This window comes from Prionailurus viverrinus, chromosome D2 (assembly GCF_022837055.1).
Source record: "Prionailurus viverrinus isolate Anna chromosome D2, UM_Priviv_1.0, whole genome shotgun sequence".
NCBI classification, from domain to species: domain Eukaryota; kingdom Metazoa; phylum Chordata; class Mammalia; order Carnivora; family Felidae; genus Prionailurus; species Prionailurus viverrinus.
Window position 1 is genome coordinate 70,500,471 of NC_062571.1, and position 17,615 is coordinate 70,518,085.

The 17,615-nt window shown below is 43.1% G+C and overlaps 1 protein-coding gene across 8 annotated transcripts in view; it reads left to right on the top strand.

Annotated features, from left to right (window-relative positions):
• VTI1A (vesicle transport through interaction with t-SNAREs 1A) overlaps positions 1-17,615 on the top strand; it is a 359,148-nt gene that overhangs the window by 324,011 nt on the left and 17,522 nt on the right. Inside the window, exon 9 of one of the 8 annotated variants that reach the window (XM_047826092.1) lies at positions 13,670-13,765. The exons of 5 other annotated variants lie outside the window; for them this stretch is intronic. In XM_047826092.1, the coding sequence (XP_047682048.1) occupies positions 13,670-13,730 (61 nt within the window). In that variant the 3' untranslated portion in view covers positions 13,731-13,765. Of the gene's footprint in view, positions 1-10,750; positions 10,785-10,886; positions 11,652-13,669; positions 13,766-17,615 lie in introns of those variants that run through there. 2 more of the 8 variants (XM_047826094.1, XM_047826095.1) reach the window with 2 other exon arrangements.

The window sequence follows — 17,615 nt, forward strand, 5'->3', positions numbered from 1 at the left end:
GGGCAGAGGTTCATGAGTGTGGTGGATGGGCGTGAGGACCTCACTAGGGTGCTCCAAGTGCCTTCCCAGAGGCGGCCACTTTCCTGGAGGGCTTGGTCAGCACAGTGACCGTGGAGGCCGATTCAGAGAAGCCCCTCCCCAACAAAGGCAGCTCTAAAGTTTATATGACCCTCCTTCAAAACCATACACGAGGATGGTTACGAAAGTAATAATATCAACCCTTTCCTTCTATAATGGTCACTATGTGCTAATCACTTCTTATGGCTTATCTCATTTAATCCTTCCTACAACTTGATATGATAGGTATTATTAGTATCCTGAAACCCAGTCAAGTAAGGACTTTGTCCAAGGTTACGCAGCTGAAGAGTGGCAGAGAGCCAGGATCAAACCCAGGCAGTCTGGCTGCAAGGCTCACGCTCCACCTCGTATGATGCCATCGTCCAGCCTCCTGGCGATGCCTGCTCTTGTCTTTTAGCATAAACTGATTCAAATTTTTCTGCCTTGTCACAGTCTCTTCCCCTCATCAATATTTTAGCAATGGGTGTAAGATTTCATTATAAGTCACTAACTCTCAGTAATTTACTGTTCTCGTGAACTACTTTGCTTATAAAGTGCCAAAGCATTTTCTACCGCAGCGCACTTGTAGAGTTTTGATAGCTGGAGTAAGCCGACAACTGGGCCGGGGCACCCCCAAGCTGCATTTTGAGGTTTAACCTAGTACAAACATCCCCAGGACTCAAAGGTTTCCGAAACTCCCTCCAGTGAGCTCATTTTGCATGCCTTTGTGAGTGCCCATGGTCCTCGGTGGCTCTCACTGAAGCCCTATTGATATCTTTCAGTGTCCAATGTGATGGATTCCGTAAATAAAATGCCCTGAAGTATGGGGCTACTTCGATCGATATTTTTTGTGTTAGAAATTGAAACAGAAAAAAAAATTCTATTTTCGAATTCACTTTTAAATTGTGACAATCAACTGATTACAAATGGACAAAAAAGTGTATGAAAAATAACCGTATTTCCTAAAACTAAATCAGTGAGAAGGGGGCATTGTTTTATGTTATTGCAAATCTCTTTAATGTCTGGCTTAACGGAGGACAGCTGGAGTCTCATGTGCTTCTGCACTCCATCTGTTGTGATGTCAGTCATGATGTCGAACCTCTAGAAAACTCGACACTTACGAGAGAAGGAGAGTGGAAGGGGCAAGTAACATCTTAGTATTATTATAAAAATAGTTGTGATTTCATGGATCCCCTGAGAGGGTCCCTGGACCAATTTGGGGAACCATGCCCTAAAATATGGCTGATATTTACAAAACCACATTGATCTGAGTCAAGAAGGCGTAAGTCCTTTTGTAATAAGTAGGTGGTATCCTAGGGTATGAACCAGTTTACCTTTCAGCGGCATCTCCAGTGCTCCTCCGCGCTCACAGGCAGAGGTTCTCTGCCCCTTTCCTCCAGATTTGCTGTAGGCTGAGCCACACCACACTCATGCTCGTTAGATGTCAGAACCCCACGTCTTGTTTTCCACTAGGCCATGAGCTTGCTGTGGACACAAACCAGGTCTGTCTAACTCATGCCCTAGAATCAAGCACATAATGCCTGGCACAGGATAGGTGAATTTTGCTGAAATGAGTAAAGTTCAATGATAAAGATATCGGTAAACAATCCAGGCAAATGCGCGTTGATTTTTTAAATTCAAATATTTCTCCTCTTTCTCAGTATCCTTCATCGCCTTATCAAATATCTGCTGATCTCTATAATACGCCAAGCAGTAGAATAGGTAATGGGCTACAACAAAGACCAATGCACCTTGCTCTTATGCACTTGCATTTCATAGAGGAGGCAGTCAAGGAAAAGAATAAATAATTCCAGACTGAAGGAAATAAAGAGGCTGCCATTGCTAAAAGGGGAGACAGGAATGTAGGCTATTTCAGTCTGAAAGATTGCCTTTCCTATTTCATTTGTACACCATCTGCCTTGAAACCGAGATCAGCCATTGCTGTTCTACAGACTTTGTGTTTAACAGTTGTATTGAGATGTCGTTTACATACTATGAAATTTACCCATTGCAAGCATACAGTTCGATGATTTATAGTAACTTCATAGAATTGTGCAACGATCACCATGGTGAATTTTATTTAAAAAAAATTTTTTTTAATGTTTATTTATTTTTGAGACAGAGGGAGACACAGCACGAGTGGGGGAGGGGCAGAGAGACAGGGAGACGCAGAATCCGAAGCAGGCTCCAGGCTCTGAGCTGTCAGCACAGAGCCCGATATGGGGCTCGAACCCACGAACCATGAGATCATGACCTGAGCCGAAGTTAGATGCTTAACCAACTGAGCCACCCAGGCGCCCCCACCATGATCAATTTTAAAAATATTTCTATCACCCCCAAATGTTCCCTCATGCCTGTTTGCATTGAGTCAATTCCTGCTCCTACCCCCAGGCCCAAGCAATCACTGATCTGATTTCTAGATATTTCATATGAATGAAATCACATAATATGTAATCTTTTATGTCTAGCATCTTCTGCTTCGCATAATGTTTTTGAGCTTCATTCCCATTGCAGCATGTATCAGTTGTTTGTTGCTTTTTATTGCTGAGTATTATTCCACTGTTTGCCTGTATCACATTCGGTTTATCCATTCACCAGCTGGCAGACACTTGAATTGTTTTGAGTTTGGGGCTATTGTGAATACGCTGCTATGACCCTTTGCATGCAGGTCTCTATGTAGACATATGTTTTCATTTCCTTTGGGTGACACTTGGGTAGAATCAACGCATCATATAGTATGTATATGTTCAACTTGGTTTTTTTTTAACTGCCAAACTCTTTGCAAAGTAGATGTACCATATTACATTCTCACCTGCAATGTGTGAGGACTCCATGTTCTTGGTATTGTTAGTCTTTCTGATTAAAGCCACTTAGTGGGAGGGGTGCCTGGGTGGCTCAGTTGGTTGAGCGTTAGACTTCGGCTCAGGTCATGATCTCCTGGTCTGTGGGTTCAAGCCCCGCATCGGGCTCTGTGCTGACTGCTTGGAGCCTGGAGCCTGCTTCAGATGCTGTGTCTCCCTCTCTCTCTGCCCCTCCCCTGCTCATGCTCTCTCTCTGTCAAAAATAAACATTAAAAAAAATTTTTTAAGTCACTTAGTGGGGTAGTATGTTGTACTATCTCATTTTAATTTACATTTTCTTAATGACGAAGGATGTTGATCATTTTTTTCATATGCTTATTAGCCATTTGTATGTAGTCTTTGCTGAAATGTCTATTTAGCTTTTTTCTAATTGTATAGCTTTTTAATTGAGTTGTTTGTCTTCTTAGTACTGGATTTTGAGAGTTTTTATTTTTATACTTCTGGATACAAGTCTTTTATTAGATGTTGATTTGCAAATACTTCCCCTCAGCCTGTAGTTTGCCTTTTATTTTCTTAACGTTGAATTTTTAAAAAGTAAAAGCTTCTAAATTTGGCAAAGGCAATTTATCAATTCTTTATTTTATGGATCATGCTTTTAGTGTCTTACCTCAGGAAACTTGGCCTATCCCAAGATGACAAAGATTTTCTTCTAGGTTTTCTTTTACAAATTTGATAGTTTTAGCTGTTACACTTAAGTCTATGTTTCATTTTGAATTTTTGTGTATAGTGTGGGATAATGGTCTAAGTTCATTTTTTCAAAATATGGGCATCCACTCTCCTAGTATCTTTGTATTGCCTTGGATCCTTTGTCATAAATGTAAAGGTTTCCTTCTGGGATTTCTATCTGGTTCCATTGATCTATATGTCTGCCTTTATACCAATAAAGACTACACGATCTTGATTCCTATAGCTTTATAGAGTAAGTTTGAAATCCAGTGATAGAAGTCCTCCGATTTATTGTTTTAAAAATTGTTTGGGCCATTCTAGTTCTTTTCATTTGCATATATATTTAAGTATTCACTTTTCAAATTCCACCAAAAAAAAAAAAAAAAAAAAAAAGAAAACAAAGCCTGCTAAGATTGCATAAGGCTTGCATTGAATTGAATATTTGTCAAATTAGTAGAGATGTTCCTCTTTCATTGTCTATGTTGGTAATTATGTGTTTTTCATCTTCGTTATTCTAGCTAAAAGTTCATCAGTTTTGTTGATCTTTTCAAAGAGCCAACTTTTTATTTCATCGATTTTCTGTATTATTTTCTGTTTCCTATCTCATTGATTTCCACTCTAACCCTTACTTCTTTTTTCTGCTTGTGCTGGGCTTAATTTGCTCTTTTTCTAATTTCTTAATGTGGTAGCTTAGATTCTTGATTTGAAACCTTTCTTTTTTCCTGATTAGACAAATATCCCTCTGACTTCTGCTTTACTTGTATCCCACAAATATGGATCGTTTTGTTTTCATTCATTTCAGACCGTTTTCTAATTTCCATTGTAGTTTCATGTTTGATTCATGGGTTCATTAGAAGTGTGTTGCTCAATTTTCTAATATTTGGGGATTGCCCAAATTACTTTTTTGTTGTTGTTGTGGATTTCTAATTTAGTTCTGTTGTGATTGGAGAACACGCTATTATTTCAGCTTTTTTCAATTTACTGAAATTTCTTTATGGCCTCTATGTGGTCTAGGCAGGGACATATTCCATATAGTTTTGAAAAGAATGCATATTCTGCCATCAAGTAGAATGTTCTATAAATGTTAATTAGGTCAAGTTGACCGATAGCGTTGAAGCCTTCTATCTCTTTACTAATTTTTTGTCTAGTTACTCTATCGGTTTTCTTGAGAGGAGTATTGAAAGCTTCAAGTATAATTATTGAACTCTGTCCTTTCATCTGTCAGTTTGTGCTTCATGTATTTTAGGAATTGGTTGTTAGGTGTGTATATGTTTATAATTGCCATATCTTCCTGGTGCATTTCATATTCATTATGTATTATCTCTCTTTGTCTCTAGGCATATTTCTTGTCCTAAAGTCCGTTTGTCTGATATTAGTGTAAACACTCAGTTCTCTTATGGTTACTGTTTGCATGGTGCATATATTTCCACCCATAACTCTCAACCGATATGTGCTTTTGAATCTGAGATGTGTCTCTCGTAGACAGCATAAAGTTGAATTTATAATGTCTGACAATCTGTCATATGATTGGGGTATTTAGTCCCATAACATTTGTACAATTTTTTATCTTGTTGGATTTATGTTTTGTATTTTGCTATGTTTTCTATATGCTTCATGCCTTTTTTCCCCCTCTTTCTCCTTTTCTGGTTTCTTTTTTTAAAGTTTATTGATTTATTTTGAGAGAGAAAGAGTGCATGTGCACTAGCAGGAGAGGGGCAGAGAGAGAGAGGGAGAGAGAGAGAGAATTCCAAGGAGGCCGCTTTGAGCCTGCTGTGGGACTCAAACTCACAAACGGCAAGATCACGACCTGAAGCAAAATCAAGAGTTAGATGCTTAACCGACTGAGCCACCCAGATGCCCCTCTGCTTTCTTTTTTAAAGCATATTTTTTTTGTGTGCACCATTTGAATTATCTGCTGATATTTAGACTATGTTTGTGGTTATTATTTTCTTAGTTTTTGTTGTAGGAATTGCAATATATATCCCAACTTGTCCCAATCTACTTCAGCATATTACTAACTTAATTTTAATAAAATCTAGCAATTTTATCCAATATAGCCAATTTCCTCCCTTTTCCATAGATATGACTGTGATTGTCATATCTATATATGTTATAAACCCCAAAATACTAAATTATAATTATTGCTTATGCAAACTTTATGTTTTTTTTTAAAGAAATGAAGGGAAGAAAAGAGAAAAGATATAGCTAAGCCGTCTTTTATATTTACTCACATATTTACCATCTCCAGTGCTCTTCATATCTTTCTGTGGAGTAGAGTTGCCATCTGGGGTCATTTCCCTTCAGCCTAAAGGACTTCATTTAATATTTCTTATAAGGCAAGTCTGCTAAGAAAAAAACTTTCTCATTCTCTGTTTATCTATAAATATCTTTTTGTCACCTTCATTTGGGATGGATAGGATTGCTGGGTATAGAATCCTGGTAGACGGGTTACCCCCACTGCACCCTTCTTACCACTTTGACTGTATGGTTCCATTGTCTTCTCCCTCCACTGTTTCTATTTTTTTTTAATTTGTGTAATGTTTATTTATTACTGAGAGACAGCGAGAGACAGAGCATGAGCATCAGAGGGGCAGAGAGAGGGGGAGACACAGAATCAGAAGCAGGCTCCAGCCTCTGAGCAAGCTGTCAGCACAGAGCCTGACGTGGGGCTCGAACCCACAAACCACAAGATCATGACCTGAACCAAAGTCGGACGCTTAACCGACTGAGCCACCCAGGCACCCCATCCCTCCATGTTTCTGATGAGAAGTCAGCTACCAGTCATGCTGTCTGTTGTTTGCCCTGTACATAACGAGTTATTTTTGCTTTGCTGCTTTCAAGCTTTTCTCTTTAAGCCTTTATTTATTTAAATATATTTTTCTGCCACTTTCTCTCTTCCTCCTCCTGGGACTCCCATTTCACATGTGTTAATATATGTTTATCACTGTGCCACACACGTCTTTGAGGCCCTGCTCATTGTTCTTCGATCTTTTTCCTTTCTCACCTGCAGATTGGATGATTTCCATTGACAAATGTTCAAATTCACTGATTCCTGTTCTTGTAATTTATGTCTTTTTCAACTCTAGAACTTTTGTATAGTTCTTCTTTCTCTGTTGAGATTCCCTATTTGTTGAAGCATTGTCATCATCATTTCTGTTAATTCTTTAAACAGTCTCTTTAATTCTTTGAATGTTTATAATAGCTGCTTTGAAGTCTTTGTCTGCTAAATCCAACATCAGAGCCACTCACAATCCATTTGTATTGACCGCTTTTAGTCTCCTAAATGTAGATCACCTGTTTTTTTTTTTCTTTTTTCATCGTGTCATAATTTTCTGTTGAAAACTAAACGTTTTGGAGAGTATGCTGTAACAACTCTGAGTTCTGATATTTTTAAATAGCTCACCTGAACGTAGTCTACAGGATTCATCTCCCCTGCAGTCTGCTCATTTGTTCTCTTTTTTGTTTGTTTTTTTATTTCTTATTTTTATTTTATGAGCCTGGCTTTCCTAGGGGTTGCCCCTTTATGTGCACAGCTTAGTGGCCAGCCAATGACCGGGAAGGGGTTGTGCTCAAAAACCTCAAAGTCATAAGTCTTCTTCCGTCCTCTGCCGAGCGATCTATATGGGGGTTGAGGAAAACATTCAAAGAGGCTGCACTTTGAGTCAGTCACTCAAGGCTGCCGTGACTTTGACTTTTTCCTGGGGTCTCTCCGATCTCCCCAACACGTGCACATACTTTGCTGATCGACAGGAGATGCGCAGAGAGCTTATCTGGCACCTTCTGGCTGTCTCATTTCCAGGATCTCTCTGTCACATTTTTGGTTGATCTGTCACTCAGCAAACCAAAACTGTGACCTCAAGCTAGCAGAACTCTGGGTTTTCCCTTGTGTAGTTCCCTATCAGGTTTGCTACTTTTTCTGTCCGTGCCACTGGGCATGGCTTTTGCGTTCTGCTCCAGGTCAAGTCTGATTTCTCTGGCAGCCCCACCCTGGCAAAGCCATCATTCTAGCCAGCTGAGCTAGGGGAAGCGGTGAGGATGTTCTTACACAAAGTTCTCCCAGCTTTCTATGAATAAACACTTCTCAATTTCTTTTTTGCCTTTGCTCATTATCCAGAGCACTGAGAGGATTGTTTTAACAATTGTCCAGTTTTATACTTGTTCAGGGAGAGTGAACTTACCGACCTCTTCACTCATTGCTGGAAGTCCCCCAGTAGAAAGGAGTTTTGTTACTCTCTATTAAGTGCGTGTTTGGGGGCGCCAGCCTGGCTCGGTCAGTGGATGCGACTCTTGATTTCGGGGTTGTGAGTTCGAGCCCCACACTGGGTGTGGAGTTTACTTAAAAAGAAGGGGTGCGTGGGTGGCTCATTTGGTTAAGCGTCCAACTTCAGCTCAGGTCATGATCTCACAGTTCATGAGTTGCAGCCGCATAGCGGGCTGTCTTCTGTCAGCACAGAGCCCGCTTCAGATCCTCTGTCTCCTGTCTCTGCCCCGCCCCTGCTTGTGCTCTCTCTCTCTCTCTCTCTCTCTCAAAAATAAACAAACATTAAAAAAATAATAAAAAATAAAAATACAATAAAATACTTTTAAAAAAAGATCTTTAGAAACCTAAGTACATAAAATAAAATGTGTATTTGTGTAAAGTCTGCAGGATGTGATTGTAACGAAAGACCTCATCCTTTTGTTCGTCCCACCCTCTAGAGTTTGACCCCCAAGTCTTCTCTGCGTGGGCTTACGCCCGCTGAAATTCAAGGCAGCCTTTTTGCCCATGAACTGACCCAAAGGCAACAGGTGGGACCTGTTTTCGACAGAACTGTTGAAGAAAAATGGGCTAGTTGTCAGCTTGTTTCACTTTCATTTAATCTCTGTCATCTGGGAATACAATATAGATAGTATCAGGCCCAACAAAAGGTACATCCTGATATTACTTTCAGTTTTTTGTCTAGACAGAGAAGACGAAGCACTTGAATATCAGAAATGCCTACCACGAAAAATAAGAAAGACGGGCTCAGTGGAAGGCCAGAGGGGGGTACCTCTGCTTGTTCACTTTTTCTCTCTCTATTCTCTTTTTTTTTTTTTTGAAAGAAAAAAGTTTAAACCCCACCACCCACTCATCAGGTGATTGGAGACCATAGTTGTAAAAATGTGCTGCAGGCAGAAGTTCTGAAAAATCCCAGAAAGTGTTGAAAACATCTCTAAACAAGGTATTTTTCTCCTGCACCTTTCTTGCTAAAGGTCCCAATTGCTGCCAAGAAAACCAGTGAGAACGTTAGCTGCCAAATAAAAAATTTATGACAGTGTTTGGCAAAGGACTATCTCGCTGCTTGTTTTATACATTTCCACAAGGCACTTGAAGGCAAGCCGCTTTTTTCCTTCCCCTCCCATCCCCCCCGCCCCCACTTTGGGTACAGATACCTTCCCGATCACGGTTCTCGGTCTGTTTTCTAATAAAAGAGCAAACTCCTATAAAGTAGGATGAAACAATGTAACTTTTTCCCTCTTCAGGAACCTCTGAAAATGTGAGGAAAAATGTTTTCAAATACGTGTTGCATACAAGGGAGGGAGACGTGCTGGGTCTGCTGGTTTAGAACAGACACATTGAGGGTCGCCCCGGGGGGGGGGGGGGGGGGGGGTGCTCGGCCGGTTGAGCGTCCGGCTTCGGCTCAGGTCACGATCTGGCGGTTCACGGGTTCGAGCTCCGAGTCGGGCTCTGTGCCGACAGCTCGGAGCCTGGAACCTGCTTCGAATTCTGTGTCTCCTTCTCTCTTTGCCTCTCCCCTGCTCCTGCTCTGTCTCTGTCTCTCAAAAGTAAATGTTAAAAAAAAAAAAAAAAACAAAAACGTTTGGAATCGACACATTTATAGGCAAATGAGCAAACACCTTTCAGTTAATGACTTTAGACTCTTAGTGGCAGAGGGAAGCTTAGAATTCCCTCAGTTCTTACGCACTTGCACACCCCCAACACTTTGTGGAGAAGGAAATGCAGGCCCAGAAGGGGACTGTGTTCTCCCTAAGGTCACACAGCCGAGCTCCCCGGGGATGGGAGCCTGGCTCTCGCCCGGGTACCATGCTTCACCCGCAGCCCAGCACGGAATCTGTTGGCTGGGGATTTTCACACACGTGCACTTACAGCATATTTTACGAGCCTCAGAACTCAAAGCCGTTCTGCTTTATGAAAACTAAAACATCTCGTTCCCTAAAATTCTTTTAAAACTCTAACACATGAAAGCTGAGTCCAGACAAGGGCAGTGATGCTACCACAGTGGCATTGCCTGCCCATATCAGCGAAGCCTCCTGGCTCGATCATTAAGTGTTTACGTGAACCTTTAAAAGGGGGGGGGGGGGGGGGAGGTGCTATATCTAGGGAAAACAAGGTTTTCTTAAACCAGGTTGGGACGTTGCGAGTACTAAGCACATAGGCTGGTGAACACCCCGAAATATTTTGCCTCCCTGTCTGAGAAAGCAAAATTATCAGCCGCAGTCTTTTCAAAACAGTTATCAGGTTATGCCTTGGGTTGTTAATTAGCGCCGTTTAGCACACATCCCGTCCTTCTAACTCATCCCAAAGCGTTGCTGCACCCTGGTTCCTGGGCCCCAGGCCGCTCCTGCCTGTAGAGGCGGCCACGGTCCCTGTCACACGCGAGAAAGCCCAGGGCCGGGGCTGCGGCTGCCTTTTGCTGTGGCTGCGTGAAGGAAGCGAGCATTATTTGATATAAAGTACTGCGGACAGACCAGGAGTAAGCGGATTATTTCAGACAGTGTTAGGAGGTAACTGGAGGAAGATTAGCTCGACACGAGGCAGCTATCATAAGCAAATTAGAAAACCTCCCCAATTAGTACAAGAAACCCAGATTTGTGCTGTTTGTGATCTTCCGCTGAAAGGCAAAGTGTCGATGTTATGGGCTCCAGTCTTGATTCAAGTTGAAATGTTGGCATTTCCTATCAGGGCATGTTAGCATCTGAGGCTGTGTACTGGCCTAATAAATGAAGTAAATCCCTGCTCTCCTCCACTGCCAAGCAGTCCTCATTCTGACGTTCTGTACGTTGGGTAATGTTTTATTTGGCCCTGGAATAATCTCCAGGGCATATTATAATATTTCTATACTGGGAATATTCAACATGACTCCCAGTGTCCCACACTTGATCTTTCTTTTGTTTGTTTGTCTTAGGGAACATGGATCATGCTGAAGTCATAAAAATGGAGCGTGCAAAATGCCAGATGCTACAAATGCAATTAGATACTTAAAAATAGCTTCCTTGGTGGCACTGCTTGAAATCTGAACCAGGCCTTGTTTTTCCAAACAGGGCGACACCTTTCTGCTAAGCTGCTGCTTGTGTCTTAGACCAGAGGCCCGGGTCCCCTTCAGAGCACCGTGCAGATGATCAGGTCATTCTAGAAATCAGACCAGGCACTACTGTCCTGTCAACATCATGGCAGTCCCCGGCAGGTTTTCTTGTTCTGGGAGTGCACTGTGTTGTCTCTTGTTTCTTGACCTCTGATGATTCGCAGTCAAGTTGCATGTGGCAGAAACCCTCAAGAGAACCGAGCCTGACTTGGGTAAAGAAAACGAGGTGTCTACCCTCCTCATTTTAAGATTTGAAATGCATTCCAAAGAAACTTTTATTTCACCAGAATTCAAACAACCACAAAGCTCAGAATTTATTTTGCAATCGTATCCAAGGAAGAAGGTGATGTTTTTGTGTATGTATGCAGGGACTGAGTCTGATTGTAAAAATAAGCACATAATTCGTTACAGAAACTAATTTGGAAAATGTGAGTTGTTTTTTTTTTTTAATCTCCGTGATCCCAACACTTAGCCACAATCATTACTTTAAGCTTATGTGTGTATTTTTCTTTTTGCAAAATCGGGGTCATAGTATACATACTACTTAACAACCTTTGCTTTTTAGCTAATATATAATGGGCAAGAAAATTGGTGGTCTTTATGCTGAGTACAATAGTTCAAGATCCTCTGACACCTTCTGAATCATCAAGAACAAATTTGTTCAATGTAGTTTTAGTATTAATTGTATTCTAGTATTTTTTTTCTGTTTTTTAATGTTTATTTATTTTTGAGAGAGAGAGAGAGAGAGAGAGAGAGCATGAGCAGGGGGAGGGCCAGAGAGAGAGAGAGGCAGACACAGAATCCAAAGCAGGCCCCAGGCTCCAAGCTGTCAGCACAGAGCCCAACGCGAACCTGGAACCCAAGAGCTGTGAGATCGTGACCTGAGCCGAAGTCAGTTGCTTAACCGACTGAGCCACCCAGGTGCCCCAGCGTACTTTTTCTTTGAGAATTACCAGTATCCGAATAACATTTGTGGCCAGTCTCAATTCACTGGTGTTACATGAAATATTATCATATCACCATATTCCTTTGAGCAAAACTTTGCATTTTCTGTTTTTACATGCATGATCTAATTTGAACATCACAAGAACCTATAAGGTAGGGGAAAAAAAGAACAGATGTTGTTATCCCTGATTTTATTCATAAATGCAAAATGAGCCAGAATGTAGATGCAACATAATGCCAGAGATTGCTCCTCACACCATGCATGGTACATAGTCTTTGAAATCAGACCTGATATTAAATACCAACTTTGCCACTGACTTGCTGTGTGATCGTGAGCAAATTAACCTCCCTAAAGGGGCACCCGGTGGCTCAGTCGGTTAAGGGTCTGACTTCGGCACATTTCATGATCTTGCGGTTTGTGAGTTCAAGCCCCGCGTCAAGCTCTGTGCTGACCGCTCGGGGCCTGGAGCCTGCTTCGGATTCTGTGTCTCCCCCTCTCTCTGCCCTCCCCTGCTCATACTCTGTCTCTCTCTGTCTCTCAATGATAAATAAACATTAAAAAAAAATTTTTTTTTTGGCGGCTGGGTGTGGCTCAGTCCGTTAAGCGTCCGGCTTCAGCTCAGGTCATGATCTCACGGTCCGTGAGTTCAAGCCCCACGTCGGGCTCTGTGCTGACAGCTCAGAGCCTGGAGCCTGCTTCAGATTCTGTGTCTCCCTCTCTCTCTGCCTCTCCCCTGCTCACGCTCTGTCTCTCTCTGTCTCAAAAATAAATAATAATAACATTTAAAAAAATTTTTTTAATTAACCTCCCTAAGCCTCAGTTTCCTCCTCTAGAAAACGACAACATCGACACCTTTGTCATAGATCTCCTATGAGATTTAAAAGAATTTGTGTAAAGTACTTAAAATACCATAAGGCACAAAAAAAGATAAAAAATAAACTTTACCATTATTTTTCTTTTTCTCACACATTCCCTCTCTTGTAACATTGTGAATAAGTTATGTTTCCTTTTTCAATTTACTCAATTCTTAGGTGAGTGGTATTTTAAATAATAATTATATACATAATAATCAACAGTTGGAGAAAATGTACAATTACCTAAAGATAGAAAAACACCTACCACCCACATACAAACACTGGTAACGCTTAGCTACGTTTCCTTCCAGTCTTTTTCTCCCCCCTGCACAAAGGCTTGCCATTCGTCTTTGGCCATATCAACTAGTATCACAAACTAATGAAATATAGGAGGTAGTTAAGGCATGTGTTTCCGAGAAAGTGTTCTGCATGCCACCCCACGCTGCTCATTTCCAGAATATAAAAGAGGTGCCCCCTTTGGAAGCCTACTTCCATTGGCAAGAAGCCAAACTCGGGGGTCATGGCGGAGGTACAATGAGGTTGTCTCAAGAACCCGATGTATCTGAATGCACTCGGTCCCTAGCCCACTGATCCTGTAGCCTGGGAGAAAATTGTGTAAAACTCAGCCCACCTGTTCATAAGACCAGTTTGTCCGCATAAAAAGAGGGTCTGACAAGGCTGCAACCGAGGTTACCATCTGTCAGGCCTGAAGTCAGCCATGTTGTCACCCAAGGCATGGGCAGCTCAGAATTACTGCTCTCGAGTATCTTCAACCACTGGGAAGAAAAGCTTCTCCTAGACTCTTAAAAGGTGTTCTGTTCAGGCCGAAAGCAGAATTCCTACAGCCAAGCATCTCCTGTCAGCTAATTTGATAGTTCTCTATCAAGTAAACCATTAGTGAATACATTGATTCTTTTTTTTTTCCTTTTTTTTTTTTTTCAGCTCTGCCTTAGCTATTCCCAAGATTTCTCTGAACCAGTTGGGCAAAATTGATTTTTATTAGTTCCACTGGCCTTGTGGAAAATTATCTCATGAACTGGTTTTTATAAGAAGACTCAAAGCAGAGCACAGGGTAAAAAATAAGCCTATAGCAGTCAAAACTGTTGTCTGAAATGTCTTCAGACTGGAAGGCTGAATTTATTGCACAAAACAAGTACCAGCAAGGCGGAGGTGTGCAGTCCTGCTCGTTATCACCGGAAAGGGGAACCAAAAAGCCGAGTAAAAAATTAAATTTTAATAATGCCAGTGATATTTTCTAAATCTTTCCTGACAGAAAGATTCTCATTATTTTTATCTGTCTCCGAGTAGGTTCTTTTAGTTGCCATCTCAGAAATGGCCTCAGCTATGATTGTTTTCTGGGCTTGAAAGCATCTGAAAAACCAAATATATACAGAGAGAAATATGCGTTAGATTGTTCAAGGAAGAGCCGTGACCGTGGTAACATTTCGGCTCGTGTGTTTGCAGCCAACATTCGCTGGGAACGCCTTCGGGTTTCACAAAAGAGGTCCATGTTGTTAAGACAATTGAAGTAAATCCCAGAACAAAAGGGACCCGCGATCCACTGCACTTGGCTAAGGAGAAACCCAGGGGCCCCCAGTCCCAAGTTGGTTTGTTCTGGAAATCTCCCCGTGCTCGCCACGAAAGGAGATTCAAGGGAAAAATGGAAAAATCCTATTGTTTTCGCGAACGTGCGAACTCGCCTTCCAAGTATCACATGGTATAGAATTGTTTGGGGCTAAGAGGAAAAATCAAGCCAGAGTCGTTAAAGTAGCCAACCCACGAGGATGTGAATTCCTTTCGTTGCCTTCGTTCTTCGGTGCCTATGTGTAAACCTGTCTTGGTCCCAAAAGGATTTATAGCAAATTACCTAAATATATACAATAGATTTTCTCTATATAAAATGAAGCCAGGAGTGAGGTTAGCACACACACTTGGAACAGCCTATACATTTGTGAGAGGTGGGCCACAAATCTATCTCTAGGCATTCTGGCAGCCAAGTTGAAGAGGAAGATGGTTTCAGTTACATGAGTCAATATCCATAAGATAAAAACATGGCTCTTTCCCCTACCCCGACGAGAAAGAACACCTTCCCATGGGACCTCATTGCAGGGACACACGCTGTGCAGGGTAATAAACAACATGTTCAAGAGCATCCTTACAGGAAATATGAGCTCCACAGGGCTGTTTCTTACTGTTCCTCTGTGCATGCCAGTGGCATCGCGCCAAGAAACAGGTGAGAGCGCATGTGCGAACCTAAACACCACCATCCAGATGGCCCCCCCGGGGGCTCTGCTGCTCCAGAGAGAGACCCTAGTGTCTCCAGGAGAGATGGACCCCCTCCATGAAGCTCCTCGATCAACCCCGTATCTCTCCGCTGGACTTCTGACAGAGGTTCGGCAGGGAACTTTGAGGTTGTTCCCTCTGGCAAGGACCTGGGTGGCACTGCCTTATATTGGTAATTAGGCGCCTTCCTGTTGTCTGGTAGCCAGTTAAAGGGTGGATTCCACCATCCACTTTTGAAAATTAAGGCCAAGGAGCTTGAGGGCAGTCCCTCCAAAGGATGACAGGGAAAAAAAAGTGGCTCCCCCTTTGTAACATTCAGGCTGCTTTTTGGCTCAGTTCTTTAAAGATCCCTCCTAAGTAAGGGTTGGTTTTTCTCTGCGTTGCAGCTAAATAAAGAACCTGAGAATATGTTCGAAGGCCACGCTACTCCTCAGCAATTTATGTTCTATCTTTTTATCAAGTCCAAAGGCATAGTCCTCAGCATCAGGAGTGCTTGGGTCACATGTATTTACCACTATTTTAGAGATGGGGAAACTGAGGCACATTTACTTGTTTTTCACAAGATCACTCGGTAGACTGAGAGTCCCTCTTTGCCACTTACCCTCCAATAGAAACCGCTTGGTTTCCCATCCCAGGCCTACTGGCTTATAAGATGTTGCACGTAAGAGGTACACCATCCTCCATGAGAATCACCAGCTGGGCTCTTCCGTGCATTCTGCAGGCTGTGAAGGTCAAGGGGGCTGCAGATGTGGGGTCCGGCCGACCTCTGCCTGTGCTTTTCATCACCTTGTGAGAGCTCCGCAAGGCACACACAAGCTGGTTTGTGGCTTCTGTTGACCTCTCGCTGGCCTTCGACCCGGTAGTTAGGAATCGGTTATGGGCTAAGCTGGATACACTCAGTGTAGACCCTGGTTATTGATGCTTCTCTCGAGGTTGAACTTCACACTTCTGCAGGGTCAGGAGGGCCTCCAAGGGAATCCCCAGTACAGTAGTAGGGCAAGATGCTCTCACCCACCCACCCCCTTCCTTTTCATTTGTTCCTTAATAACCAGTCAGAGGTCACAGACTGAACACCCACAGGCCCGCTCTGCCCCACAGACAGATGTGCTTTGTTTGGCCACTCAGTGCTTTGGAAAACTTTTACTTGGTTGCCAATGTTTAAAACTTGGAGGTTTCACAGAAAGAGCACAATTTCTGGCTTCTGTTGGCAAATCAGAAGATCCAGCTGTGCGAAGCCCACTTTGAGCCCCGTGGCAAGCAGGAGCAGCACGCCCCCCACCTCCCCCTGCCCCGCCAGTCTAGAAAACGGTCAGGCACTCCGGGTTCTCCCAGTCCCCACTCCTGATGCCCTTGGACTGGATAGAATAACAGAATAACACGTGTTGTCAGGCCAGCAGGTGATGTGGCTTCACCTGGCACAGACCTGGAGATCCTGCGATCTGATCATCACCCCACCCCAGCCTCCTCCCCCACAAAGAGCTATGAGTCAACCATCCTGCTGATGGTTAAGCCTTCAGAGGAGGCCTTCTTCACCTGGAGTTTCCCTGCTCTAAAATGATTAATGCTGCTCTGGGGTATGTAAAAATCAGTGTAAGGGAAAAGATTATGAATGACATGTCGTAAGTTTGAGCACACGGTGCACGACTCTCTGGGGGCATCATGTGCTCTCCGGCCAGGAAAACGGAGTAGCCCAGGGATTAGCACCAGCAGGAGGTCGAATGGAATGGAATGGAATGGAATGGAATGGAATGGAATGGAATGGAATGGAGGGACCAGGGGCAGAGCAGGATGCCCGGAGCCCAAGAATGGGGTCACCTGATGGAGGCTGGAAATATAGAGGCCTGTCAGGAGCCACAGTAGAAACGGAGCTGCAGAGAAGGCAGAGAAAGAAAGGGAAGAATACCCTGGCTTCTCTCTGCCTCCCACCCCCGGTGTCCTCCCAGTGCCTCCCATTGACTGAATGCGGCGGGAAGCCAGTTGACACAGAGTGGCATGGCGGCAGGCAGCAGCCTCTCTATGCTGCAGAGAAAAGCAATAAAGGAACGGGAAAAGGACTGAGGAGAAGCAGCCTCAGAACCGGCACCACGGGGATATGATTCAGATATCATTCCGCTTGCCACAGAGCCAAATCTGGACAAGACAGAAAAGTCATAATCTAGAAATTGTAACCACATCCCTCAAGAGTTGACAGAGATACAGGTAGCTGATAAACCACTGCCAAAATGTTCCTTCCTCCTGACATCCAGAAAGAAAAAAGGTGTAAATCCATCACAATTAGGAGATAAGTATCTAACATCATATCTTGCAGAGAAATAATGTTAGAGCTCATCACAAAAGCCGAGGCAGCTGCGTCTCCACCAATGCAATCTCAACCAGCCATGTTTCCAAAGACGCATCTCGGCTGCCAGGGGGTGTCCCCGGGGAAACTATAGCAGAGCCGGAAGAGGCAGCCTCCACCTTCCTGGGTAACTTAGTAGCTGCTGAAGATGGGGCTACCGGGAGCGTGGCTCAAGCCTGGACCCACCGAGGCAAGCTAATCAGGGTCAGCAGCAGGATGCGCCCTGCAGGAATTGGAGAGAAATCTGCAGGCTTTCCAGGCCAAGGC